Source organism: Aspergillus oryzae, chromosome 7, assembly GCF_000184455.2.
Source record: "Aspergillus oryzae RIB40 DNA, chromosome 7".
In the NCBI taxonomy this organism is placed as follows: Eukaryota; Fungi; Ascomycota; class Eurotiomycetes; order Eurotiales; family Aspergillaceae; genus Aspergillus; species Aspergillus oryzae.
This window is the reverse complement of record NC_036441.1, coordinates 1,997,544-2,024,509: the sequence shown is the minus strand read 5'-3', so window position 1 is coordinate 2,024,509 and position 26,966 is coordinate 1,997,544. Positions and strand designations below refer to the sequence as shown.

Sequence of the window (26,966 nt, the reverse complement as noted above, 5' to 3'; positions counted from 1 at the left end):
TGACACAAGGACAAAAAACAGGGTCCAAAACAAAGAAAACAGCCTGGTCTGGCACCAACAGGTCCTGGGCTGGTTGAACAAGTACTCAGGCGTGGAAGAGTCAAACGAGGATGCTGTCAGCTTAGATAATACTGTTATCCCTGTTGTGGATTATAACCCGTGAGTAACTATAGTTAAAACCTACCTTATTTATTGTTACCTATCATTATGATTATGATTGGAATATGTGGATGTAATATGATGTTATGGTTGTATTTGTTTGTTGCATTGTTGTTGTCGTAAAAGTATACTTTCTTCTTTACTTCCAGTAAGACTGATTTTTAAGGTAGTAGTGGATTTCAGGGAGATTCTTTCTCGAAAAACAGGGAGGATGAGTTGTGACGAACGTATTCACTTTCATTGATTGTCACTTGTCACTATTCAACTATTCACGATTCATTGGAATGAATGGGTTCATAATCATGCTTTTTTATACAGTACATCCGTATCCATAAACTGAGGTATCCGTGATTGCTCATCGACTTCTAATCAAAACGCGTATAAACACAGGTGCCAATCTGGCGCGTATGGGTAATCCCAATATGACAAGGGTAACTTAAGCAGGAAAGCAAACTAAGAAAGGCAGAGAGTAATTATAGAGGACATCATAATTCTCCGGAGTCGGAACCTTGGCCGTTTCCTGGGTAGTCGTCCCTCTCGGTAAATCCGGCCTGGCGTGCTCGTAGGATAAAGTTTACCAGCAGGACGACTGCGAGACCAACGCCAACGACGGTGGGTCCCCATTTCTCGTAATAGACCCGCTTGACGTCGCGGCGCTTGCGGATTTTGTCCACTCGCCAGATATAGAGCACAAGACTGTACAGGAGGGCTAGGGCCGCAAGGACGGTAAATGCCCAAGAAGATGCGAATGTGATGTAATCGTTGCCAAAGTTCAGCAGGGTGGCTGCGATAGTACCCAGAAGAATCGAGAATTCAAGCCATGAGAGGAAGGTCCGCTCTGCAGCGAAGTAGACTTTGGGCTCGACACGGACCGGGACGTGGATACCTAAGATACGTTAGATCTCTCTCAATAGCGACGGAGTTGGTCCAGACTTACGTTTTCCCTTCGGGGCGATGAATCGCTTCACGGTCCGCTTGTTTCCCATGACAGCAATTCCCCTTTGTTCTGGGGGCGGCAAATTGGTTGGTCTTGGTCGAGGAATGAGTGCTATAAGCCCAGATACTACAGCACTTCCAGTTTGCTGGGCGTAGTATTTGGCCAACTGCCGGTAATAGTGCATTCCGCCGACTCGTCGCGCCTCTTCCAGTTCATCTGCATCGATAGTATCTTCTTCGTCCGAGTCATATAATGGGTAGTCTTCATCTCCTGGAAGCGGCTGGGCGGCGATGCGCTCCTCTATATCTAGAGTATTTCCGTCTGAATCGGCGAACAGGTCATTGCGGGGACCCCTCCGATCGCCATTGGTGAGGCCTTGTCTGTCATCCAGCTCGTCCTCGTCTGAGTCATACTCGTCTTCGGGTGTCTCGTTGGCCGGCAGTGAAGTACTGGCTAGCGGTCGTTCAATACCAAACCGGCGCATCGCGGGCTTTCGAATATCCACGTCCATCTGTGGCATCCAGAACGGAAGGAGATTAATGCGATCGGGGAAAAGAGTCGCTGTACCGTGGATGAACTTGCTGAACTTGGGAACCGCTTCTACTAGGTGACTCGCGGTCAGGTCTCTGATCCATTGAGGGGGCTCTTGACCGGCCTGGGTCTGAAGTTTGACTTCGAGGACGGCATAAGGAAACCGTTCCACGTCTTCAGGGGGCAACTGGGAGAAAGGAAAATCGACACCGATGTCCATTCGGCGCCAGTTGTCTCCAGATCTGCGGTGACCATCGAGGTTATCCTCGCGGACCATGGTCAATTCAGTATCGAGCGATATACGGACTCTGGCGTCACCCGGCAACTGGAAGGCAGTTCGATGGTAAAAGGTCCGAGTGACAGGCTTCAGCTGTCGTGTGATGACCCGGTATTGGATCTCTTGGGCTAGCTGTTCCAGATTGTTGATTTCTTCTTCACTCTTTTTACCCTCCTTTCTCATCTTGTCGAAAATAGTGTCGGTCGTCAGCTCTCCAGCCAGGTAAGCATTGACATTCTTTTCCTTGAGGGAGAAACGGGCCTTGACCGACTTCTCTCCGGTCCAATCCTCACGATGAGTCTTTCGCTCGACGAAAATTTGGTCACTCTTCATGCCACCGTACCAGCGCAGTCGGATAGCTTCGGCTCCTTCTGTCTTCTTCAACCGTCCTTGGTATAGCTCCCATGTGTCCGGATTGTCGTAGTAGATGGAGGTGATGGCAGTGTCCTCTTCCTCGAACTCCTTTTGGGGGTTGAAGACGAGCACGGGGAGGTGCTTCTTCGGTCAGTGTTGATCGTTAAGGTGAACCGCGCAAGAACATACCTTAAGGATGATGAGCTTCAGCTCGGTGATATTATTAGGATGAACCCAGTATTTAGTCGTTTGGCGAACGAAGTTTTGCTGTGTGCCACCGGCGGAAGAGTCTCCCTTAACCGGGTTTCCTTTGGTGCGAACCAGATCGTAGAGCTTGGATAACTTCACCACGAACGCATCATAATTATCTTTGAAGAAAGGCTTGGCTTTGAGTCGTGCCGCAAAAACTGGCTTGAGATGCCAGCCGGTTTCTTTCTATTGGGAAGGGTCAGCTTGAAGTTCGTGTGCACAGACACTGGGGCCGACACAGTAAAAACCAAAAACCAGAAAGGTGACAACAACAGCGAAATTGAATGGGCACATACATCGTGTTTCTTGATAATTTTCTGGAAGCCAGTGTAGTTGAGCTGGGTAAATTTGGCCAAATCATGGACGTCGGCGATGATGTCACTCAAGACCTGCTCAAGGACCAAGAAATCCTCATCGGAAGGAGGGTGAATGTTAGAACGGACGCTTTGCCGGCGCGATCCCGACGCAGTCGCCGACTCAAGGCGAGAGACTACATCATTGACTTCCTTCTCGCTCGACTGGATGCGACGGACAATTTCCTCGCTTTTCATGCGCTGGAAGTTAAACACTTTTTCCAGTTCACCTTCCAGCAACGACACGAAGTGTTTCTCGTCCTCTTCTGTCCATGGCTTGCGATCGCGTTTTGCATATGAAGGGACAGGTTCGGCGACAAAGTCGGTCCTCAGAGCTCTTTTCAATTCATCGTAGGCGATGTAGTACCAGTAGTACTCCTTGATCATCGACGATCGGAGATGCTCTCCGAACCTTGAGAGGTGGGGACAGTTAGCCAGGCCACCATTGAGCTTGGAGGGAAGCTTCTACTCACCTCATGATGGATTAACTTGGAGTAAAATGATATTTACCAAGGAGAAAGGGTTCTTGGAGATGATGAAGCGGGGAGGGGAATGTTAGATGTGGAAAAAGAGCATCATGAAATGCGCGAGAGAAGGCAGAGGAAGGAAAAAGACAAGAGGTCGGTAGCTTATGATATGGGAATCAAATTCAACGACCGAGTGGAGATTTGACTGACTAGCATGCAGTGAAACATACAGTGGCGAAAGCAATTTTTTTTTTTTCTTTCTTTTTTTTTTAATTCCCAGCCCTTTCAGTTCAGGGGATAGACTAGTACTTGGTGATGGTACAGAGGGAAAGAGAGAAGAGGGAGATACTACAGCTGTACCTCGACATCACGAGTCTGGAGCGGAGCTCAAAGTAGACTAGCCTCGCCGGCTAAAACGTTAGTCCCAGCCGTATTGACGTATGGTTATTACGGGGTCCGCTTACCTTCCCATGCATTGACCACTGAAAAGCGTCCCGATAGGAGATAGCTTTCATAACCGATATTAGTCTATTTCCATGATCGTCTTAGTCCACGCACGTTTTGCGACCCGATTTGTCCATTATACCACCCTGGTCCGTCCCGATTCAAGGGTAAGAGGCTAAGGTTGTCTGGCAAACCCATCACAGCCACTCGCCCAAGCATGTGCTCGTCCTAGTGGAGTCTCTTTGCCTACCTTAGCGTCTACTATTTTCTCTGCTAAACGTCCGGTCGAAATGGAATGCTAAAAGTTTCCTTTGACTCGTAATCCACCTCAGTATCAATCAGTCCAGTCAAGGACTCGACCTGCCGCACTGGGTATGGAATCCGTGAGTGACCTTGCACTGATAACTACCTTCCAATTGACCGACACGGTGAAGCAAGGTAACACTCACGGTGTTTGGCTATCTCTCTCGCTCTCTTTCTCTCCGTAAAAGAAACCTATATAATAAACCCACAGTGCATATGGTCGATCCATATATGAAAGACTTCGGAGGTGTTTCCTCCGAACAGTTCAACGGCAATCAATCTGCCACGGGACAAATTTCGGAAAAGTCGTTCTGTGATTTCCGGCAAACCCTAACAACCCGCTGCTGGGGGGAAATCCGAAGACGGCGGAAGAGAAAAGAATAACGAAGATTACAAACAAATGCACAAATAAACAGTGTCTCATCGCTATTCCGGAGCACAGTTGAGACATTTCCTCCGTGGGCGGACAAGTAAAGCAATTAGCATTATGAATTATAGTGCAAGGCCCTCAGATATTGACGGGCGAAGGCCACAGTCTAGATCCACTGTGGGACATGATTTAGACTGCAGGCCACGGAAATACAGGCTCCACAAGCCAATCGGCATGTTGCTCAATTGTTTCTACCCAACTCGACGGCAAGGGAGTCGAGGGACTGACAGGGAAGGTGCTGCGTTCTTTGTCTCTCTCATAATGCAAGCATCATCCGATCCCATAACAAGGCACACGTGCAGCATTTCCCAATTCGGTCGCCCTCTGAGATCATCCCCGTTTGCTTGTAGAAAGGGATGTTGGCGCAATTGCAGCGTTTCGTATTCGCACCAAACTTGGTGGACTCTTAGCGTGCATAAGGGAACAAGTAAATACCCAGTAAAAAGAAGACAGTTGGGTAGCTGACATGGCAATGGGAGTGGTGATTTGAATAATAGGAATTCGGTAAAGAACGGGAATATATGAGCAAGGGTTCAATTTGTGGCAACGATAACCGACCCGCCTGGCTGTCTACAAAAGTACCGCCTACTCTGAATTTAAGAAAGAAGTGAATAATAGTATGAAAAAGTAGGTTCCATTGCACGTACAAGGTAAACTATCATGGCATTCCTGCAATAAGGTCCGCCCACTGGCGAGCATGTAAATGGCCTGGGTTGCTTCATTTGCTTGGATTGCCTCTACAGCGTCATTCCGTCGAATCCGTCCCTGTAAGGCTGTGGCTAACTTATCAGCTACCCAGAGGCTTACTTTATTTCCGATCCCTTTTGAATCCGGCAAATCATTGCATTAGCTCCCGGAATACAGTTCACCTGTTTTACGGGTGCATAAGCTGATCTGCCTGTTTAAGCATATCTATCCTAGCCCCTCTCTTGGCGTATATGAGGGGTTTGATTGGAAAAGGTTATGGGCGGCCCGTGTTAAAGCATCAATAGTTAATAGATGAACAGAACTTCGCTGAACCTGCCCAAAAGGCTCTATACTCAGTGTAACCTTTGTCTTTGAGTCGGATCCAAAATCAACCAAGGCCGTGTCATGTATTAGCGCATGCCAGAATGGTCAAACTGGCAAGTATAGTAGCAGTTTGTCTAGCCCGGTATCGTAAATCATGCCTCCTGGTTTTGGTGTTGGAGATCTGCACAGCCTGAGGCATTCCACTTGCCATAACTTAGATGCTCATTTCTCCTGTATTGATTCTCTTCAAACCGGTCGACTGACCATGTCCCACTGTCGCTTGGATAAATCCTTGAAGACGAAGCAAAGGCTGTCAGTACGATGCTTTGCATGTTCCAAAATAAAGGTGACATAGAAAGGTTACAGACTCTGGAGCCAAGTCTCAACATGATGACTTTTGTTTCCTCAGACTTACTTGGAATAAACACGAGGTAAAATTGGAAAAGAAAGAGAGAGGAGGATGGGAAAGAGGCAAGTGAATAAGAAAGGGAAGCGAGGTCATTATTAAGTCCACGATCCCTGTAGAGCTAATTCATTTTTAAACACCCGTCCGCCGTAGAAACACATATACAAGTGTGTCCTATTGTAGCAAACGCATATGTGCACCACCTGAATCCTATTTTCTTAAGATCCTTCGGAAGAGATCTCTGATTTAAAGGATCTTATCATCCTGCCGGTATTTTCTACATACTAGGATATCTGGTCATTAACTTAATCATCATGTTTTGCGCTCGCTTGGTCTTTATATACTTAGGGTTGCACATCCTTCATCCTGTTACAGAATAGGTGTACAACGAGCAGAATCATTGACGAGTAACTGACGAAGTACCTGTCATACAAAAAATTAGAAGACAAGTCGTAAAATTTATGTATCACGGCCTTGAATTGACCACGGCGCTTGGGTTCAGCATCTGGTCTGATACTGGGTACCGCAACAATCACTTTGTCACCTTTTTTTAGAGTTATCATCGATCATCTTTTGGTATGATGTGTATCTGTTGAGTCTTTTCGTTGGCCTATATGGATGCTTGAAGGTATTTGTGTGAGGTCAGGGCGACGATAGGATAGGCTCACTATGGTCTCTCCCATCTGAAGAAAACCCAGCAGAAACAACATCTCCAATTCGCCAGATATTGGATGTAGAAGTGATACGAAGCCTATTCCAAGTTGACTCCATCCTTGTCTAATCAGTTTCAATAGAAATAGCGAACGAATTAAGAAGAGACGATTACACCAAACACGTAATCAAATTTATTTTCGAGGACAACCACTTGGGGAGTTGTATATGACGAAGTCTCTATTCTTCCAATACTATGCTTAACTGCCGAAACGGGATTCATGACCCCTCATTCAGATGAAATAGACAAAACATGTAAGAAAATATCTGAAACTTTTATATACAACCAGACAAAAAAAGTCACAACTGTATGAAACTTACCCGACAGTGATTTTGTTATAGCAAAATCTTAAAATTACCCCAGAGAAAAGTCGAAATGATGATGCACAGAGAACGCTTATAGTTAGATAATATACTTACCTAACCACACCCACATCTCAAATAACTGGGGCCATTGAACCGCATGATACTTGAAATAACAAGAGCGGCATGATTCGGCTTCGGCCGAAGCCCTCATCTACCGCTACTGAGTAACTGGAGTATGCCGCAAGTTCAAGTCAATAGACATAACAACAGTCTCCCTACTTTCAATTACGGACTCCGTCTGGTATCAATGCGGTATATTAGAAATGTTTGGACAAGATACTATATTCGGAATTTTCTCCCACTAGAGGGAAAGCTATGTGCAAGGTGAAACCCAAAAAAGAGATTACTACGATGACAGCCCAACGTTCATGAAGACCAATACTCCGTACTCCGTAAGCGTGGGAATCCACATTATCGGAAGTGCCGGTGGGTCGCCCCATGGGCGTTCAATTGACTGGGGGCCTAGACTAGTTATAGGACGCTATGGAGTAGCTTCTTCGCTCCTCGTAACGAGGCTTGAAGAATGCTGTTATTGGTAGGATCGGTTCCAACCGATTCTGCTTCAGAGCTAGTAGTAATTCTATTGCGTCGTGGTTTCGGTCCTCCGCCCTCTCTGTCGTTCGGGGAGATCCTCCGACGCAATCGGAATCCCCCAGACGGAAAAAAAAGAAGTCTGAAAACATTCTTTGCTGAGTGGGAGTCGTGTAATCTTCATGGATTCTGAATGAATGGGGATATCTCAGCTTAAATAACCGAGATACAATCTAACCCTGACTTCGGCACTTCTCCGGGATTTCACATATTGTCTCTGATTACTACTACATACCCATCGCGTACTTTATGACTTTTACAGTTTACATCTGAAACCGTTAGTGCCCTCGCGTACGGCGCTCATTGCGGCCGAACTGGGCATTCCCGCGAGTCATATATTGTTTATTAATCGCTTCCATAGTGTTAACCCTTGGAATGGTCAAGCATTCCAAGCCAAGTGCTTAGGAGCCATTAAGCTTTCAGAGCATTTGCACCACCCTTGGATGATCCACTACATATTGAAAAATCACTGGTTTTGCGCCACGGTTATTTTGCACATCAGACGAGGATACCAGCATACTTGATTGTTCCTGCTGAATAAATACTGTTGAAAATTTAACGCTGTGTTCGTCCAGGTTACAGAAGAAACTTTTGTGGTTTCATGCATAAAAGTCAATCAATTAGTTTTATCTATGTACATGTACAAGTGCAACGCCAACCCATGCCAGTGGGAACAAAAGCTAAATCAGTCAAATCATCATGCAGGGTCGTAGCTAACCACAAGCTTGGTGGTCGATGTTCTAAGATTCTAAATACCGTACTCATAACTGGATGAGATCCACTTCCGAAAAGTCCGGCGGACTGCGACTGAAGATCGTGCGGCACTTGCCGTCCAATGCCTGGTACTCGTTGCTGATCCAGATGTGTTTGCTGAACCGTTGAGTCCGGTACACTTCGTCATCACTGACTCCAAGGTCGTCCCGCGGAATCCAGATCACGGGACGCTTGGCTCGCAGCGCATCGTGCTGGAAGGCTCGCTGAACTAGCTGGTCACGTTCTTCCGGCGTGAGATCTTCCAGCTCGTCATGGATCCCAGCAAATAGGGCTGGGCCCACTTGATTGGTAGGAGCGCCTTGGGCTTCAGCATCCTCCGCTACCTTCTCACGAATTTGCTGCACCGTCGGGACCGAGCTGTCGGAGTTGGCCCCGAAATACTTCGACCGTCCACGTGAAGATCTGTCAGTCCAAGACTGACGCTTAGGCCCGAGACTAGGCCGCCTGGCCTGGGCCTCAGTACCTCGCTCCATGCTAGCTTCAATATCCTTGAGCTCGATATCATGAGTTGCTCGATCCGTCTGGCGGCCCCTATGTTCTTCGTGGCCTGACTGTTGACCTTTGTCAGAGTTCAATTCATCATCCTGAAGCAATCCAAGCCGGACACGTTGGGCACGCTCAAACTCCTCATCCCGACGCACCGCCTCATCCTCCAACGTAATTGGTAGATAACGGATCAGGGGGCCGAAGGCATCATTCAGCAGAAGTTGGTATCCGACTGTGAGGATAAGAACGACAATCATGCATATGGCTTGGCCCTTGCAGGCAACCGTGCCCTGCACGTCACGAACCAAAAAGAATAGACCGATTAGGCAGACTTCCATAAAATATATGCCCGTGAACAACTGGTTGATCGCCTTAGGGAAAAGTAATCCACCGGTGTCAAAGCGAAATTTGGTGACATATAGCGTGTTATACCGATAAACGAACCAAAATAGGCCGAACGTGATTACATTGAACACAAGGATAAGAGGCGAGATAACACAGTAAATCAGTCCTACAGATCAACCGTCAGTGCCATCAGTCGTGTCAAAAGCCAGCAATGGCAAAGCAAATAGAGACAAACCTATGGATGCCAGTGTGGTATACACCGGAAAGAAAGTTCCCCACTGCATCTGGTTCAAATTCGTAGTCCGGGCCCATTTTGTCCGGGCCGTCGTGTCGAGCAAGGGTCCAAGGATAAACCAGCTTACCAAGTTCACGACCTGGACCAACGCACCAGCACTCACCGACATTGCCTGAAGAATCATGTATGAAAAGAAATAATTGCTAGAAAGAGGAATGTTCTCCGCAAGCAGTTGAGGCCAGCTCGTGACATTCGTGACGTTACTGATGATGGTTGAAAAACTGGACGAGATTGCGACGACCAGAAATAGCTGAACGAACAGGAACGCGAAATAATAGTTCTGAACTGTGAGCTCAACGGCCATACCTGTATGGACGCCCTGGGTCCGACAAAGGAACCGGAGGATTAAAGGTAACACAGCCATCAGAATGGCCAAAAACAGCGCAGGCAGAATACCTTGCACAGCAGAGATAACCCATTCTGGCAATTTGGAAATCCATTTAAGCCACGTAAACGCTTCTTCCAAGTACGACAGCTGGGACAGTAAACCAGTGAAGGCCACAGGGAAAGCCCACCCGACCACCATCGCGCAGACGATGGCCATAATACCAAAAGTTCGCAGGTAGCGTTCCCACCATCTGATGGACATGTTGTCCCAAATTACGTCGTCTGGAGAAATTTCCACAATGCGAGGAGCCATCTGTTTGGGGACATGATGACTGACTGCTTGACAAGCCATATGTGCAGCCACCTGGTGATTGAATTGAATGAAGGCAGAATTCATCAGGGGGAATTTCTCGGGGGTTTGTTGATCAACCTCGATTTCTAAGTTCAAACGAGCCACTTCTTTCCGGCAGTAATCGATAGTGTCTACCTTCTTGCCTATAAGCGGGAGGGAGGGCATCCAACTAAGACCAAAGATCGGTAGTCGCATGGTATCACGGTCCTTTGGCCTAATATATTTCTTCCAAAGAGGTTCTCCGAAGTCCTCATTGTCGAAGTCCTCGTTGTAGGCGACGGGATATTCCTCACCTTCCAATTGTTCGCCCTCGGTCCGAGTTCTTCGTTTATCCCTCTCACTTTTCTCTTCCTCTATCGGTGCATCGTTCCTCTCTCCATCAATCGAGCTGCTTTCGCGTTGCGTTAAAGGAAACTCGTCAGGCTCGCTCCTGTGGCTCAGTTTAGAATTGCTTGATCCTGTACTCTTCCAGAAAGGCCGTTTAGATTTGGATCCAGCCGCGTCTGGAACGCCCGAAGTTGTGCCATTTGTGCGCGCTTGCGAACAGTCTGCAACATCCACGCTATCTGACTCAGATCGAGGGTAATCTAGTGAGCGCGAGCCGTCCCGATGAGTAATCGAGGCGTCTGGTACAAAACCACCAGATCGAGCCAACTTTCCATCTATTCCACCTTCAACCTTCTTAAAGCCTTCAAGGACGGACTTTCCTAGCTTGCCCACACCATGACCGACGGCTCCTGCGGCCTCCTTGGCGGGGTCAAAGGGGTTCAGTCTTCTTCGTTTCCCTGGCGCAGTATGATCCTCTGAGCCATCATGATGCAAGACCTGAGCGAGAGTGTGCGCTTGGTGTGGGTCACCAGAACTGATACCAGCATCCATAGCCATCAGTGAAGCTTTCCTGTCCGTATCCTGCTGCTCCTCTTTGGCAGTCTTTCTTGCTTTAACCCCAGACTTTTTCGCTTCGGCTTTCGCCTGTTTCAACTGAGCTTTCTTGCATTTAATTACCAAGTCTGTCTCTGCAGCCTCAAGTTTTAGAGCCAACGCATCCCGCAGCTTCACTTTTTCGTTGAGATCATCGAAGTTGCGGTTGATCCAGATGTTGCGAACGCCACCAGGGAAGACATCAAAAAGTGAATCGAGAGCATCCAATGTGAGCCACCTTTCCGGGATTGCTGTCACCAGAACTGTCGTCGCAGAGGCTCGTAGACGGTGCTGGGGAGATGTCAAGTAGGCTTGTCGTAAGCGTATATAATTTCTCAGCTCGTCATAAAACACAGCGCATACGTAGACAATGGTGATGATAGCCATGATCAAGTGTCCCCAGTAACGGCTGGTGTTCTCTGGGGTTACATTGCCCCAGGCAAGTTGATCCAGACCAGTAACATTCCATGTGCCGCCAGTTTCAGTTCCGTTTTTATAATGTTGGTCTTTACCGCCAGCTTTATTCAAAGGTAGCAGAACTGGTAATATGATGCAACCCAGAGGCACGAAAATCTTGAGAAGCATGCGCAGGTATCGCAAAAAGAAGTATGCATCCAGACCACATTTTTGTATGAACTCAGTACTAGAGGTACGAAATACAGGCACAATCCATCGGAAAAGACCAGGTGGGGAGGGTTCGGTACGCTCTCTGTCCGGGACAAGGTAGGTTCTAGGTTGGCTAACAAGTCATATTAGCATTTGCGCTCATCCACAGCAACTGTCGCACTCACTAGATGCGGGTGAGCTTCGATTTGAGAAGCAAAAAGAGTAAGAATTCCACTGCGAAGATGACGATCGCAGTAGCTAAAGACGCGAGAAAAGTGTTGATTGCGATACCCTCACTCTTTTGACCAGCGCCACCGGCGTGTTCGAGGGCTGATCCCAGGTCTTGGGCCATGGCTATCGTTGATACCACTCATGCAACTGTTCGCTGATTTGGGGGAAAAAAAGAAGAAACGGAACCCGAAAGGGTAATAAAAAAAGAAGAAGAAGAAAAAGAAGAAAAGAAAAAGGAAAAGTGTAGGTAGTATCAACGTTCATAGGACAGCATAAAAAGAAGGTAGCGACGAGACTCCCAAACCCATCACAAAATTGATTGTATGGGTTCAGATAGTACCACAGCTTCAAAGTCACGAACTGCAAAACTGGGTTCGCATTGTGTTGGAAGTGTAAGTGGATGAGGTCAGAGTGACACTGTCCCTTTGCCTTGATTGCAAAGAGGGACACAGTCAAAAGTGGGCGACGAAGAAAAAGACGAAGATATCTGGAGGGCCAGAGTATATAAAGGCATGACAGTAGCGGCGTTGACGGTGTAATGAATCAACCATTCATCGTTCAGGTTGCCGCCAAGTCAACAGGGAAGAAGCGCCACGATTTGTGGGAAAAGTGCTGGGGTCGGGCGGATCTCTTCCCCCAAGAATGACATCAGGCGCCTGCTGAAACTAGCATTTTTGGCCTGAGGTCCTGGCGCTTGCTTGGTGTTTCAACTACCCCTGAATTTGATTGAAGGATGAGGCCACGAATTTATGGGCGATCCTCCCCATTACTCCCCCTAGCCAGTGACAGCGGTAGAAAATGCATAACTGATGTGTTAAAGCAGCATGCCAATTTATTTTGGGCACCGGTCCTTTTGTCTCTTTTCACTGCTTGCTTCGTGACGATCTTGAATGTCGATACTTTCTAAATTAGGCATGTGGAACTATACCGCCTTTGGTATAGAATCCAGCCCTAAGGGGCCTGGGCAGTTACATCTTATTGGCTAGAAGAAGGTGGCGGTGCATCTGAAGTAACCTTCCTCTGAAGGGACCATTTAAGGGACCAGGAACTTGTAACCTCTATTCACGTGAGTGCATGTGGCTAACGCTCTAACTAGAAATATTTTACCACTGCTCCAGTACAGTGAGCCTGGTGTCTAAGCATTACGGGTGGCTTCCTGGATCTCTTTAGAAGGTCCTTTTCTTGATCTCTTTCGCTGCAAATATATGCTTCACACAACTCTACTGGTACTGTAGGACTATCACGCGGTAATACTCTTCCAGAGATCGATACTTCTAATTGGTTGCGCCACGATTTCCACTGGGGGCACGGCGAGTTTATTCTAGCAAAGGCGACATCATTGGCTGTGTATCGAGTGCTCATGAATCGTGACGGGAACATGAGGTGGGGTAAGAGACAGAGATGTAAACACGGCGAGATACCCTAAACGTAAACATATTCGTTCGCAGATGTGTGAGCAATGGAGATCTCTTAGGCCTGAGTAAAAAAAGCGAATAGAAGAATGACCAGTCCGCGATCAGAAGAAAGGAATAACAAAGAGCGACGCGATATTGATTGATACATCGTACGATGTATATGAAAATAATGGGAAGGATATTCTGTAGTTGGTTTTCGAGAAGATGGTTGAAGATCTGGTTGACCCCGGCCTGATCATGTGCACGTGACCACTTAACGCGTCAACGCGTTTCGACGCGCCCTGCAATCCACAAAGAATCTAGCAAATTGAAACTCCACTTGATCGATCCCTACTCCGTACAAACAAACCCTTCTCAACCCCCCTCCCCCCAAAACAACGCCAATATCTTGATTCCGTCGGTCCTTCCAATTGCGATAATTTAATTAACAGGACCGACTCATAATGTCTTCTCCGGCTTCGACTCGTCGTAGAGGTCGCCCATCCAGGGCAGAGGCTAGCAGTCCAAGGGTAACAGATGCACAAACAACACCCCGCGCTTCTCGTCGTCTAAGAGGTGAGGCAGCGGTTCCTTCGTCACCACCCGCCGAGACACCAGATGTGAGAATGGATGAGCCCAGCTCTCCTGTTAGGGCATCATCCACCGTGGACCAAGATGAGACCACACCACGGGGAAACCGTACTGCTGTCGGAGGTACGACAATCATTAGAACTCTTGAATACTCGATGATTACTTACATATAGCAGAGTCTTCCCCAATCCGATACATGTCTAGTTCTAGCCCAACTCGCGCTCGTAGCCTCCAACCAGGACGCCCCGATATTCCCAGCAGTAGCAGTGGTGCTCTTTTCGTCTCGGATCGCACGACTACAGGCGGTCAGCGCAATGTCGTGTCCCGTCGCAATGATCTTCATTCGGGTGGTTTTGGATCTACGCCTAGTCGACGACGCAGAGTCTTTGTTGACGCCAATGGAATACCTGCCGCCGATGGAGAGCCACAGTCAGATGCAACTTTCTCAAACATTCACCCCGGTACTTCAGAAGCGGATGCGTTGGGTGGTAGCTCTACTCGCGTCATCTGGGGTACCAACATCTCTATTCAAGATTCTATGTCCGCGTTCAAGAATTTCCTCTACAACTTTGCAACCAAATATCGTCTGTGGGCAGAGGGTGCAACAGAAGATGAAACCCGCAGACTGGGAGACACTGCAGAGGAGAGAGAATACATCAACATGTTGAACACGATGCGTCAGTTGGGTGTGACTAGCTTGAATCTTGACGCGAAGAACCTCAAAGCATACCCGTTGACTTTGAAATTGTGGCATCAACTACACGCATATCCTCAGGAGATTATTCCTTTGATGGATCAGACCATCAAGGATGTTATGGTTGAACTTGCGATCAAAGAGATGGAGCGTCTGCGGACTCAGAACCAACGGAACCAGTCACACTCGAGGAATCTCAGTTCTGCGCCCGCAGTCCCAAGCTCAGATGCCTTGAGTGAGACTGGCCGGATGCCACAGACCGAAATTCCAGATCTTGTTGGTGAAGTCGAGACAAAGGCTTTCAAAGTTCTTCCTTTCGGACTTGATTCTAGTGTGAACATGAGAGATCTAGATCCAGCCGGTATGCTCATTAGACGCGCTTCTCGCTTTAAACAATTCAGTTGCTAACATACACCTTAGATATGGACAAGTTAGTGAGCATCAAAGGTCTTGTCATTCGCGCGACGCCTATCATCCCGGATATGAAAGAAGGTGGGTTGGCAGTATCTCAATTTTCACCCACGTTGGCTAACTTTGTCTCTAGCCTTCTTCCGTTGCCAGGCTTGCAATCACGGCGTGCAAGTCGATATCGATCGTGGAAAGATCGCGGAGCCCACTATTTGTCCACGCCCTGCTTGCAGGCAAAGAAACAGCATGGAGATCATTCACAACCGTTGTATTTTCGCCGACAAGCAGGTCATCAAATTGCAAGAAACACCGGATAGCGTGCCCGACGGTCAAACTCCTCACTCTGTTTCCCTTTGCGTCTACGATGAGTTGGTGGATGTTTGTAAGGCTGGTGATCGAGTTGAAGTGACTGGCATCTTCCGGTGCAACCCTGTGCGCGTGAATCCCCGCCAACGGACGCAGAAGGCACTTTTCAAGACTTACATTGATGTCCTGCATGTCCAAAAGATCGATCGGAAGAAGCTGGGCATTGACGTCACAACCATCGAACAAGAGTTGTCTGAGCAGGCTGCTGGAGATTCAGAGCAGGTTCGGAAGATTACAGCTGAAGAAGAGGAAAAGATCAGGCGCACTGCCACCCGGCCGGATGTGTATGAACTCCTTTCTCGGTCTCTCGCACCTAGCGTCTATGAGATGGATGATGTCAAGAAGGGTATCCTACTCCAGATGTTTGGAGGCACCAACAAGTCTTTCCAGAAGGGTGGTAACCCACGCTACCGCGGTGACATTAATGTACTTCTTTGCGGTGATCCGTCAACTTCAAAATCCCAGCTGCTTCGCTATGTCCACAAGATCGCGCCTCGGGGTGTCTACACCAGTGGCAAAGGTTCTTCCGCTGTCGGTCTTACAGCCTACGTGACTAGGGATCCCGACACGCGTCAGATGGTGCTCGAGTCTGGTGCCCTGGTACTTTCGGATGGTGGTATTTGCTGTATTGACGAATTCGATAAGATGAACGAATCTACACGGTCCGTCCTGCATGAAGTCATGGAGCAGCAGACGGTGTCAATCGCTAAAGCAGGTATCATTACCACGCTGAACGCTCGAACCAGTATCCTTGCCTCCGCAAACCCTATTGGGAGCCGATACAACCCCAATCTGCCTGTTCCTCAGAACATTGACCTTCCGCCTACTTTACTGTCCCGTTTCGATTTGGTATACTTGGTTTTGGATCGTGTGGATGAGCAAGAAGATCGTCGGTTGGCCAAGCATCTGGTCAACATGTATTTGGAAGACAAGCCAGAGAATGCAAGCGACGAAGAAGTCTTGGTAAGTAACGAATTTCGATCTAGGTGGCTCTAACATTGTGCTAATCAGAATTAAAACTTGCAGCCCATCGAGTTCCTGACGGCATATATTACTTACGCCAAGACGAAGGTTCATCCCGTTCTTACCCCGGCTGCTGGCAAAGCTCTCTCGGATGCATATGTGAACATGCGCAAGCTCGGAGATGACATCCGCTCCTCTGATCGTAGAATTACGGCGACCACTCGTCAACTAGAGTCTATGATCCGACTGTCGGAAGCCCACGCACGCATGCGGTTGTCGCTAGAAGTGACCGCAGCAGATGTTGAGGAGGCAGTGCGTTTGATCCGGTCTGCTATTAAGCAGGCGGCCACAGACTCGCGGACCGGTTTGATTGATATGGGCCTGCTCACTGAGGGCACTAGTGCAAGCGAGAGACGTCAGCGGGAGGCCCTGAAGCGTGGTGTGCTCGCGGTGATCGACGAGCTCAGCGGCGGAGGTGCTACTCCTCGCTGGGGCGACGTTTATCGTGCTTTGACTGAACAGAGCAGCGGTGAGGTGGATGGAGGTCAATTCACAGAGGCAGTCCGCACGCTGGAGACGGAAGGTTACGTCAACGTTCTAGGTGAAGGTGCACGACGGAGCATCCGGCGTGTTGGAGGTCGACTTCTGTAATCAAATGATGGGATCATGATGCTACGGAACAGTATGTATGTAATCTGGGAAAGCGTATATTGAGTCAGCCGCATGGATTCGAGGGTACCAGGGCAGGGACGGTGTCTGGTGTTTTTTTCCAGTTCAATATTCAGTTAATAGAGAGAGAAGCTCTTACAAACCAAGCAATAGATAATTCAAAATACCTAACTTAACCCAAGAGCGCCTTTCCTTCGCTAGTAACACACCCCCTGATCCAATTCCAAGTCCGTCCCCTCAGGCCACAACCTCTTCACCACCGCCTTCGCCTGCTCAACCTGCCGCCCATCCACAAGGACCCCAACCCTAAGCAACAACTCCAGCACCCCAGTCACCCAAAACCGACACCCAACCCCATCCGCATCAAACTCATATCTCTCCCTCCCATTCTCCACCAAAACATCCACCACATCCCCAACTCTCAACCCAGCCCTCACATCCACCGCAACCGCAAACTCAAGCAACGCATCCGAACCCGCAGGAGCACTCAACTCCGATAAGATAACATACGCTTTCGACCCACCAACCAAAACACTACTAGCTACAGTATGACTGGGCTGACAGTCCAAGGCGACGCACGTAGTCTCTGACGTGGAGAGGTAGAAACACCAGTGGTTTGTTCTCTTGGTTGTTCCGACAGGAACTTGGGCGTGGGGGCATGCGATTATGTGGTGGATTTTTTGGGAGAGGATTTGGGGGGTTCTGCTTTGGGGGATATAGTGGATTGGGGAGGTGGACATTTGTTCCTTTTGGGGCTTTTTTGGATGTAAATTTGGGAGTGGCTGGCTTTGGAGGGGATAATTTGAAGATGAGTTGAAGGGTGGAAGAGTAGTAGGGATGGGGAAGGTGTTGAAACGGAGGAAGCTGGTTTCTTTGTCTGGCCAATCATGTTTTTATGGAGTGTTGTCTTGGTTTATGGGGATGTTATTTGGATGGTGATATTGGGGGTTTCTGTTAGGCAGAATTCTATTTTGCACACGGAGTGATTCCCCTTAATGGAGTTGGAGAAAGCTGGTTACTGTTGAGATAACTTCAGGAGCAAGATCTCCACTGATTCACGTCTATAAGACGATCAGTATAGGGGGAAGCGGTGTCTCTTAATGACGAGGTGTTTGATAAGGGTCTCTTTCTTTTGTACTGGGTATATCGTTTTCTTGTAAAGTAGCATTCTGATAGTATAGAATATTATGCATGTGTTAAGTGTAACTGTCTTCTATTATTTTGAAGTCTGGCGTGTGTCTAACATAAATCATTTATATCTCATTCTAATCCATATACTTGCATAATGGCAGACGGTAACTTTCAATCTGCCAGTATGCTCTGCGCACACCATCCCATTCGTTATCCAGCTTAGGCAGCGCGATCTCTTCCCATTCAACATCGAACCCAGCATCCATAAGGTCCATCTCGGCTACCTTCTGGTAGACATCGTAGCTGATTTGCCGGTCAGCCCCCATACCGTTGAAGAAACTCCACTTCCCTTCTTGCTCAAGCAGTCCAATAACCTGCTCACTGAAGAACTCCCGGAAGTCGCCATACGACTCGGCAAATGTATCGTAGTAGATGGCATCGAACATAACTCCCTGTCCGACCAAGTCAGGGAGAATATCCTGCCACCGGCCCTCGTGGATCGTAACACCCGGCTTCTCACCCCAGCCCTTCCGCTTCATCTCGGCGACAACCTCCGGGTGCGCTTCAATGATATGGTGCTCTGCTGGCGACTGCTCCTGGATGAATCCGTCCACAATACCCATACCATGTCCGACATTCAGAACACGCAGTCCAGACGTAGGCAGTAGCTTCTTCGCCGACTTGGCCATGATATCCGTCTCCCAAGCCATCATAACACCATTCTGATCTTGATCCAGCAGCCGATCATTCTGGAAAGTCAAATTGGAATCAAGATACCGGGAATTAGTGACATCGGGGCCCGTCTCCATAGCCGTTTCAGTAGTGGTAGTCGCCTCAACCAATTGAGGAGCAGATTCACCCTCCACCTCCACCTCCTCAGTCCCAGTCTGCTCTTCCTGTCCCTCCTCCTCTTCCTCATCATCATCCTCAAGCTCCTCATACCCATCCAACCGATTCAAAAGCAACTCCGCCCGCACACCAGCATCAACAAGCTGCTCATACAGCTCCGTCAACCCCAACCGCCTAGCAACACACCCAGGCGTCTCATTATTATTATCAAGATCATTCCAAATCGCACCCTCCTGAAGCAAAAACCTCACAGTCGCCGAGCCCTTCTCCTCAACGCTCTTCTGCTCGTCTCCCTGCTCCCCGTTGGTCTGGACGCCGTTCGGCTCCTCGTCGTCAGGCTCGCAGGCCGCAATTGCTGCATGCAGCGGCGCATATCCGGTTTCGGGGTCCTTGACATTGACGGGGTTTGCGATTGTTTGGTTTGAGCGGATTAGTTGGCGGAGTTTGGGGATGTCGTGTTGGGAGGCGGCGAGGAGGATTTCTTGGACGTCGAGGTCGACATCGATTTCTGTTGTGGGGTCGGTCATTTTTTTCTTTTTCGTTTCGTTTTTTGCTCTATGGGTTTGGTCTGTATTGTATGTTAGATTGTGGTTTATGTGCTTGGATTGGGTTTTCGGGGGATTGGTGGGATTGGTGCGGGGCAGTAGGAGGGTGATTGAGGCTGGGATTACCCTTTTGCTGGCCGATGGGGGAGATTTATTTGAATAGACAAATTAGGCAGATGATTGGGAGGTTTCGGTGGTTTCCTTGTATTATAGCGACTGGATTGGAGTCGACTTTGAAAGTGTAGGAGTAAAATGTTTCTTCCCCGCCGTCGATATAAAATTTCCGCCCGCCGCGTTCATCAACTCCGCGCGCGGAGCCAATCGCATTCCGCGGAGAATACTATGTAGACAGAGACTCAACGCCAGGTTATCTACCAAGGGCATATGCCAGGATGATTATTGTATTTCGTAGTCAAATCATATTGAAAGAGAAGAGAAACATTTCGCCCGATTGCTTTGAGAATCCTAAAAAACACTCGAAACTATTTGTACAGATACCTTATCCCACACCCCGATCGTTCATTCCAAAGCGACATCAATAGCGCCAGTAAGAATGAGGGCCGATGCAACCATTTGAATATAATAGCGAAGCTAGACTTCCTCGGAAACTTCATCTGCGGGGAGCCCTCTTGGTCATTATTCCTTTCCAGGGAGAATTTCTTATTTCGAGTCTTCGACGTTGGCGTTGACGTTCAGACCCAGACCCTGGGAATCCAGGTACAGCTTGTTCTTGCCACCGTTCTCCTGCAGAATCTGGGCAATTTGACGAGCATTCTCGATCTTACGCAGCTCGATGTAACTCTTGCTCTTCTTGATGGCATCACCAATGAGTTCGGCGGAACGGGCCTCACCTTGGGCGCGGACAATGAAGGCTTGCTTCTCTTGGCGGGCCTTGTCGACCAGGAAAGCAGCACGCTGGGCTTCCTGCTGGGCGACTTGCTTGGCTTCGACAGCGGCGGTGAATTCAGGGGAGAAGGTCAGGTGCTGTTAAAGGGTACGACGTCAGTGTTTAAGCATCTCGGATCTATGCACCAGTTGGGAACCATACCGTAAGCGACACATCGTCCAAAGCAATGTTGAAGCGAGCGGCTCGGCGAGCGAGGCTATCCCGAACCATCCTGGCGACATTCTCACGCTGGGTGATAAGCTGACTAGCGTTGAATTGCGCAACCACGCTCTTCAGGACCTCGTTGACAATCGAAGGGAGGACGCGCTCATCGAAGTCCTGTCCGAGGGTACGGTAGATCTGTGGAAGAGCATCCACCCGGGGCCTCGACAGAACACGGCAGGTGATGTTCACCATCTGCAAGTCCTTGGTACCAGTGAGGGAAGCGATGTTACGCGGCTTTGCGCGCACGTCATAGATAACCGGCGTTTCGATCCATGGAATCCTGATATGAGTACCTAACGTGAAGATAGCTAGTTAGTATAGGAGTGAAGGGATGAAAGGAAGGGAAAACGAGAAGAATTGCGCCGGCATACCTTCACTGTAGATCTCTTTCTGAACACCACCTATTCTCGAGTACTTGATTGCACGGTGACCACCGTCGACTAGGAACCGCCTCAGTCAGCTATTCTGTTCATATCACCGGAACAAGTAGATAAATTCCGGCATGCCTACCGTTAAAGAGGGAATTTGATATAGCCCATCCACCAACACCGAGCAAGATCAGAGCTCCAGACAGCCCCAAGCCTCCACGACCCCCACCGGAGGGGAAGCCGCCGAAGCCAAAGCCTCCACGACTTCCGCGGTTCTGTAGGATAACCTGGAGTCTCTCCCACTGTTCCCTTGGGTTCCGAGCCATGATGGTGGTTTGCGAGTAAAATAATATGAGAGATGACGATGTGACGGAGCCGGCGTTGAGGTTCTTTCGATGTTCCGGCAAATCGTCCGTTTGGGTCACCGCCTTCAAGTAAAGCTCAAGCTTCCAGTAAAGCTGCCCGTCAACTCACTCCATTTACAGAGAATTGTCTACTGAGGTTCAAGAGTAGACTACGAATTCTTTTGATAATACAAGTTATTCCTCACACTTGAACTGAAAGTGTGTGGAAACTTCGCCTCCTGCCAAATCCCGTTGGACCATTCGCGCGCTGCGTCTTCACGTTTCATTCCCCCCATCGTTTGAAAGAGCCTGCAGATTGTCTATAACTCCGGCAAAGATGGCGCCTCCAGAAAGAGCCGGAAAGAGTGTCTTTTTGGGGAATATCCCATACAGTAAGTGCTTCCTTGTGACAAACCTTCATATTCAACTGACGCTAACGCCCAATCTCAGATCTCACGGAGGAGCAAGTGAAGGACATTCTTAGCTCTGCGGGCACAGTAACCAAATTCCGCTTGATGATGAACCCAGAGACAGGAAAGCCTAAAGGATATGGGTTTGCCGACTTCGCCGATGCCGATGCAGCCGCCTCCGCAGTTCGCAACTTGAATGACTATGAGGTCATGGGACGGAAGATCCGTGTGGACTGGCCTCATAACAACGAGAAGGATTCGATACCCCCAGATTATTCGCAGACGACTCAAGTGCCCGGACAAGATGGACAGATGGGTGCACAGCAGTCATCCGCGCCTCTACCGCCTCTTCCCCCAGGCGTGGATCTCCCTCCGCACCTAGACTGCCCCAACGCAATCTCCCAAACACTCTCCTCTCTCCCTCCGAATCAACTCCTCGATGTACTCTCTCAGATGAAGTCATTAGTCATGGCTGATCCGGCACGCGCTACGGAACTTTTACGACAAGCGCCTCAGCTTGCATACGCTATATTCCAGGCTCTGCTCCTGATGAACCTTGTCGACTACAGCACATTAGGCACAGTGGTGGAACAGGCCGCCCAGCCCCAATCGGCAGCAGCCGCTCCTCCAGCAGCGCAGCCTTTTCAGCCATTCTCAGCCGTACCCGGTCCGGTCTCCACTCCACCTCAGCCCCAGCAGCAAATGCCCGGGCAAGACGAACTCTTGCAACAAGTGCTCAGTATGCCACAGTCGGCTATTGATGCACTACCTCCGATGGAGCGGAGCCAAATCATGCTTCTACGACAGCAATTAATGCAAGGTGCCATGCGGTGATGACATAGCGAGATTGAAGATTGATCTAGATCAACTGACTTACGTGATTTGATTTTGGTACTTTTGCAACTTCAATACTTCAAGTTTTTACTCTTTCCTCTTTTGTCTTTTTTTTTGTCTCTTCTTATGTTCCAATGACAAATGGGATGGCGCAAGATGGTTCATGTGATTTGACACAGGAATGTATACTTAGTTTTAGTACAGGCTATTGATAGTAGTAGATATCCCATATCTTGATTGTTTTCTTTTTTTTGTTGGTTCTTTTATCGCTCCCCTTTTACGCCACCACGTAAATTAATCCACGTAAATTTCATTTAAATTAATTTATGTCAAGAGAACAAATGACACTGGATGTGTTTGCCGATCATTATCCGGACTGAGAATTAAAAAATGAAAAATTGAAAAATGAAAGAAAAGAGAACCAAGTCTCACAAGGTGGTAAAACGGGTTCAAGTTCAATGCAACTTCGTCCGAAAATGGGAAACCCTTCGTTTTCCCTAAACTGTTTCCTGCACTGCTGACCGACTTTCCCCAGTGAGTGGTTTTTCACTTCGGAAATATCCAGATTTCTTCACTTCTGCCTCATTCTGCAGGATTACGCTATGGCCATGCCTGGAAGTCTATCTCCCCCGTGAGACACGTCTGGTTCAGCCAGGGATCCTAGCGCACGAAGATCGACACCCCCCCCTGAACCCTATCTTAGCCTGGCTCGCATACCCTCCCATTGACCGTTCCAGTTGGCGAAGCATCCCAACAAAAAGAGCGTATCAAATGCCTCAATAGCTCTTATGCAGCTAGTGAATGCGCAAGCTACTACTAGTGGTAAGCCAAGACTAGAAGGAAGGACCAACCAGGCTCTAGAGATAGTTCTATTGTTTCAGCTATCGACTGCACAATCTAGCGGAACCGCACCCAAGGATTTAGGTCGATCCGATGCGACAAGGAAATAGTCTCACCTTAGCTCACGATCGACCCGTGTCATTAGCACGCTCTGAGACCGTCTTCCATGGTTAGTGGCTGCGTTACATCGGATTGCACTCCCGGCGAGATACTGTGACAAACAACTACTTAAAGCCCACCTGGGCCTTAGGTTGGAGTTTCCACAGCAAACAAAGAAAACTTTATTCCTGAGAAACAATGGACTTGTTGAATATGGGAAACCTGAGTGACTTCCAGACCCACATACAGACTGCATATCAGGCACGTCAACGCCTACAGAATTTGCAAAGAGAGGGTACACTTGATGTTGACGGAGCTACTCTTGACATCTCTGCTATAGTAGCAGTAGCATAGTAAGTAGTTAACCTTCTAATTTACAAGACAACCCCTTTTTGGCTGATTCTGACACTGAACAGTTATGGCTGTATACCTAAGATCACCACAGATCCTGCTGTCCTTGGAAGGATTGAAGCAAGCGTGCAGGTGCTGAGAGACCATCTGGATAAGGGATACCACGTCTACGGTTAGCTCCCCTCTTGAGTCAGATTGCTTTGTAACTGGGTGTGCTAATATTCTTCGAAGGTGTTAATACTGGCTTTGGCGGCAGTGCGGATTCTCGAACGGATCGAGTGGTAGCGCTGCAATCCGGACTCTCCCAGCTTCTACAAGCAGGTGTGCTAGTCGCCTCAGATAAGGATACCAATGTGGACCTCGAGCGACAAATTCGCCTGGATTCACATGCTGTGCCCGTCCCCTGGGTGCGAGCAGCCATGTTGGTTCGATGCAATTCGAACGCCCGCGGCCACTCTGCGGTTACGCTTTCAGTGATAAAGTCTATCTTGCAGCTCTTGGAGAGTCACATCACACCAGTTGTTCCTTTACGAGGCTCTATCTCCGCTTCTGGAGATCTCATTCCACTTTCTTACATTGCAGGCGCCATTGAAGGCAATCCCGATGTGTATGTTCATGTACAGAAATCTCATAGATCTCGGATAATATCTTCCAGAGATGCACTTTTGTCTGCCGGCATGGAACCTCAAGTGCTAGGTCCTAAGGAGGGATTAGGCCTAGTTAACGGCACTTCATTCTCTGCAGCACTGTCCAGTCTCGTTATGTACGAGACTCATCAATTGGTCGTGCTGGTGCAGGCGATCTCGGCTGTGGCTTTAGAAGCACTCATGGGTAATGCTGAGAGCTTTCACCCCTTCATCTCTGCCATTCGGCCTCATGACGGCCAAATGGAATGTTCCAGGAATATTCTTTCATTTCTCCAGGGATCTCGTCTTGCCCAGGGTATTCAAAGTGTGAAGACTCATACTCGCCAAGGCTTGATGCAGGATAGATATGCACTTCGATGTGTGCCTCAGTGGATCGGACCACAGCTGGAAGACCTCCTGCTCGCACATAAGCAAGTCACCGTTGAACTTAACTCAACAACAGATAACCCACTGATAGATCCCGAGACCGGCGATATTCTCCATGGCGGTAATTTCCAAGCGGTTTCCGTTACTTCTGCGATGGAGAAGACAAGATCATGCCTTCAGATGCTTGGCAGGCTCCTCTTCTCTCAGTCTACTGAACTGGTCGACCCAAGCCTTAACAACGGCCTCCCTACCAATCTTGTCGCCGATGACCCAAGCCTCTCCTTCACTATGAAAGGCGTCGATATTAGCATGGCTTCATACATGGCAGAGTTGGCTTACCTTGCCAACCCGGTAAGCTCGCACGTACAAGCAGCGGAAATGCGCAACCAATCAATCAACTCTATGGCTTTTGTATCCAGTCGGTACACCATGCAGGCAGTCGAGATAGTGTCGCTCATGTGCGCTTGTAGTCTATACATTGGATGCCAGGCCTTGGATCTCCGAGTACTGCATTTGACCTACCTCGATAACATCAAGCCCCAACTCCATCTGCTTACCTCCAATCTTTTCTCCTCATACCTATCAGACAAAGAGCTTGAAACTCTGACCGAATCACTCTGGGAAAACATCTCAAAAAGCTGGTCGACAACAACCCGCCAGGGCATACCTGAACGAGTGCAAGTAGCCGTAAAAAACGCTATTCCTACGCTGCTAGATACTCTGAAAGAGAAGCGCGGTCCAGGTCTTTCGGATCTGAATCGATGGGAAACCCAAGCCGCTGACCTTCTCAACAAAACATATCAAAACACGGCAGACACATTCTTTAACCAACAAAACACCGAGGAGTTCCTGGGCGCTGGTGCTAAGATTCTCTACCGCACCGTTCGCCAAGAACTCACTGTTCCCTTCCACTTGGGCTTCGTGGAGCACCCGACAGTTAACAATGAAACCCTGAATGGTCGCTCGAAAAAGACCATTGGTTCTTGGATATCAATTATCTATGAGGCCATTCGTGACGGCAGGTTAATGGGTCCTTTCATGGAATCCCTTGCTTCAAAGAGCTCCAGTGCTGATGACTCTTTGACAAAGATAAGGAGTCTAAGGATGTCCCGACTTTGAATTAGTGATCCAGATACTGCAAGAATAGACTTTCCATAGAGTGCTTGAACAACCCTGGAGGTTAATTCCATCAAGAGAATCATTACGCTCAATTTAAGTTCTGCTGTAATCATCCATCATCCTCTCTTCCTTATTATCACTTGGCTTAAATTTGCGCTTCATAGCTGTTCCATAGATGAACCTTATCATATTATTGACGACATGACTCTTGAAGTCAACTCAAGTGATCTTCGGAGAATAGACACACAGCCAACCTTTGATTTCCGTAGTCTGCTAATCGACCCCAAAGCCAGGTAATCATATTAAAATATCTCGCAACATTGCAAAGCTACTTCTACGTGCTCGAAGATATTTCGTTAAACCCTCACGTATGCCCTCACCCAAGCCTCACAAGGTACACAACCGGGATAAGCGTTTAGCATACATATAGATTTAACGTCCCCCAACTTCTTCAACCCGCCTTGAAACCTCAAATGATACAAGTCGACTCATAAGATGGCAGATATAGACGATTAGGAAGTACCTTAATAGCTTACTAAGGCTATTATTCTATAAGTCTCACTATCAATTATCTTATTTATTCTGTTGAATTGTTGATCCTCGACAGTCGAGTATTTGCTCCTTGATAAGGGGCAGAATTATAAGATATTACGATCTGTTGTATCAAAGTCCAGACAGGTACTAAGTGCTGGTAGATACTACAAGAACAAAAGCTTTTGTCCCAGAGACCTCTTTATTGTGAGTATTAGTTGCTTGATTGGTGTTTTCTTTGGGTGTGAGAATGTGTTGAATACCTCTCTTTGGTTGCCACCTAGTTACTGTGTAGATGTAGCACTTTCACAAAGAAGAAATCAAGCCTATGATCTTCACACATTGCTTCTCTTGTAGGATCCAACGAGAGTAGCATTGTCGGGGCAGATATCCCCCCCTTTGGGATATGT

At 48.3% G+C, this 26,966-nt stretch overlaps 8 protein-coding genes across 8 annotated transcripts; 3 read left to right on the top strand and 5 right to left on the bottom strand.

Annotated features, from left to right (window-relative positions):
- Window positions 1–644: 644 nt before the first annotated feature.
- Window positions 645–4,303, bottom strand: vtc4 (putative vacuolar transporter chaperone (Vtc4); the record flags this gene model as incomplete). Its single annotated transcript, XM_023233110.1, has 5 exons — window positions 645–1,045; window positions 1,097–2,399; window positions 2,448–2,693; window positions 2,804–3,272; window positions 4,221–4,303. 5 exons carry the CDS (start codon window positions 4,301–4,303, stop codon window positions 645–647), a joined length of 2,502 nt encoding a protein of 833 aa, XP_023093645.1.
- A 4,047-nt stretch (window positions 4,304–8,350) lies between these two features.
- Window positions 8,351–12,047, bottom strand: AO090011000794 (putative DUF221 domain protein; the record flags this gene model as incomplete). Its single annotated transcript, XM_023233109.1, has 3 exons — window positions 8,351–9,360; window positions 9,430–11,828; window positions 11,881–12,047. The coding sequence occupies 3 exons, from the start codon at window positions 12,045–12,047 to the stop codon at window positions 8,351–8,353; spliced, it is 3,576 nt and encodes a 1,191-aa protein (XP_023093644.1).
- Window positions 12,048–13,784: 1,737 nt separating this feature from the next.
- AO090011000793 (MCM DNA helicase complex subunit MCM4) lies at window positions 13,785–16,993 on the top strand (the record flags this gene model as incomplete). The annotated part of the gene is made up of 5 exons (XM_001826319.1): window positions 13,785–14,034; window positions 14,088–14,966; window positions 15,026–15,097; window positions 15,150–16,342; window positions 16,406–16,993. 5 exons carry the CDS (start codon window positions 13,785–13,787, stop codon window positions 16,991–16,993), a joined length of 2,982 nt encoding a protein of 993 aa, XP_001826371.1.
- A 215-nt stretch (window positions 16,994–17,208) lies between these two features.
- AO090011000792 (uncharacterized protein) lies at window positions 17,209–17,751 on the bottom strand (the record flags this gene model as incomplete). Its single annotated transcript, XM_023233108.1, has 1 exon — window positions 17,209–17,751. The coding sequence occupies one exon, from the start codon at window positions 17,749–17,751 to the stop codon at window positions 17,209–17,211; it is 543 nt and encodes a 180-aa protein (XP_023093643.1).
- A 525-nt stretch (window positions 17,752–18,276) lies between these two features.
- On the bottom strand, window positions 18,277–19,518 carry rmt2 (protein-arginine N5-methyltransferase; the record flags this gene model as incomplete). Its single annotated transcript, XM_001826317.3, has 1 exon — window positions 18,277–19,518. One exon carries the CDS (start codon window positions 19,516–19,518, stop codon window positions 18,277–18,279), a length of 1,242 nt encoding a protein of 413 aa, XP_001826369.1.
- Window positions 19,519–20,196: 678 nt separating this feature from the next.
- AO090011000790 (prohibitin subunit PHB2) lies at window positions 20,197–21,341 on the bottom strand (the record flags this gene model as incomplete). The annotated part of the gene is made up of 4 exons (XM_001826316.3): window positions 20,197–20,520; window positions 20,585–20,940; window positions 21,019–21,087; window positions 21,158–21,341. 4 exons carry the CDS (start codon window positions 21,339–21,341, stop codon window positions 20,197–20,199), a joined length of 933 nt encoding a protein of 310 aa, XP_001826368.1.
- Window positions 21,342–21,696: 355 nt separating this feature from the next.
- On the top strand, window positions 21,697–22,603 carry AO090011000789 (putative polyadenylation factor subunit CstF64; the record flags this gene model as incomplete). Its single annotated transcript, XM_001826315.3, has 2 exons — window positions 21,697–21,751; window positions 21,810–22,603. The coding sequence occupies 2 exons, from the start codon at window positions 21,697–21,699 to the stop codon at window positions 22,601–22,603; spliced, it is 849 nt and encodes a 282-aa protein (XP_001826367.1).
- A 1,137-nt stretch (window positions 22,604–23,740) lies between these two features.
- Window positions 23,741–26,025, top strand: AO090011000788 (aromatic amino acid ammonia-lyase; the record flags this gene model as incomplete). Its single annotated transcript, XM_023233107.1, has 3 exons — window positions 23,741–23,895; window positions 23,959–24,065; window positions 24,125–26,025. 3 exons carry the CDS (start codon window positions 23,741–23,743, stop codon window positions 26,023–26,025), a joined length of 2,163 nt encoding a protein of 720 aa, XP_023093642.1.
- Window positions 26,026–26,966: the final 941 nt, after the last annotated feature.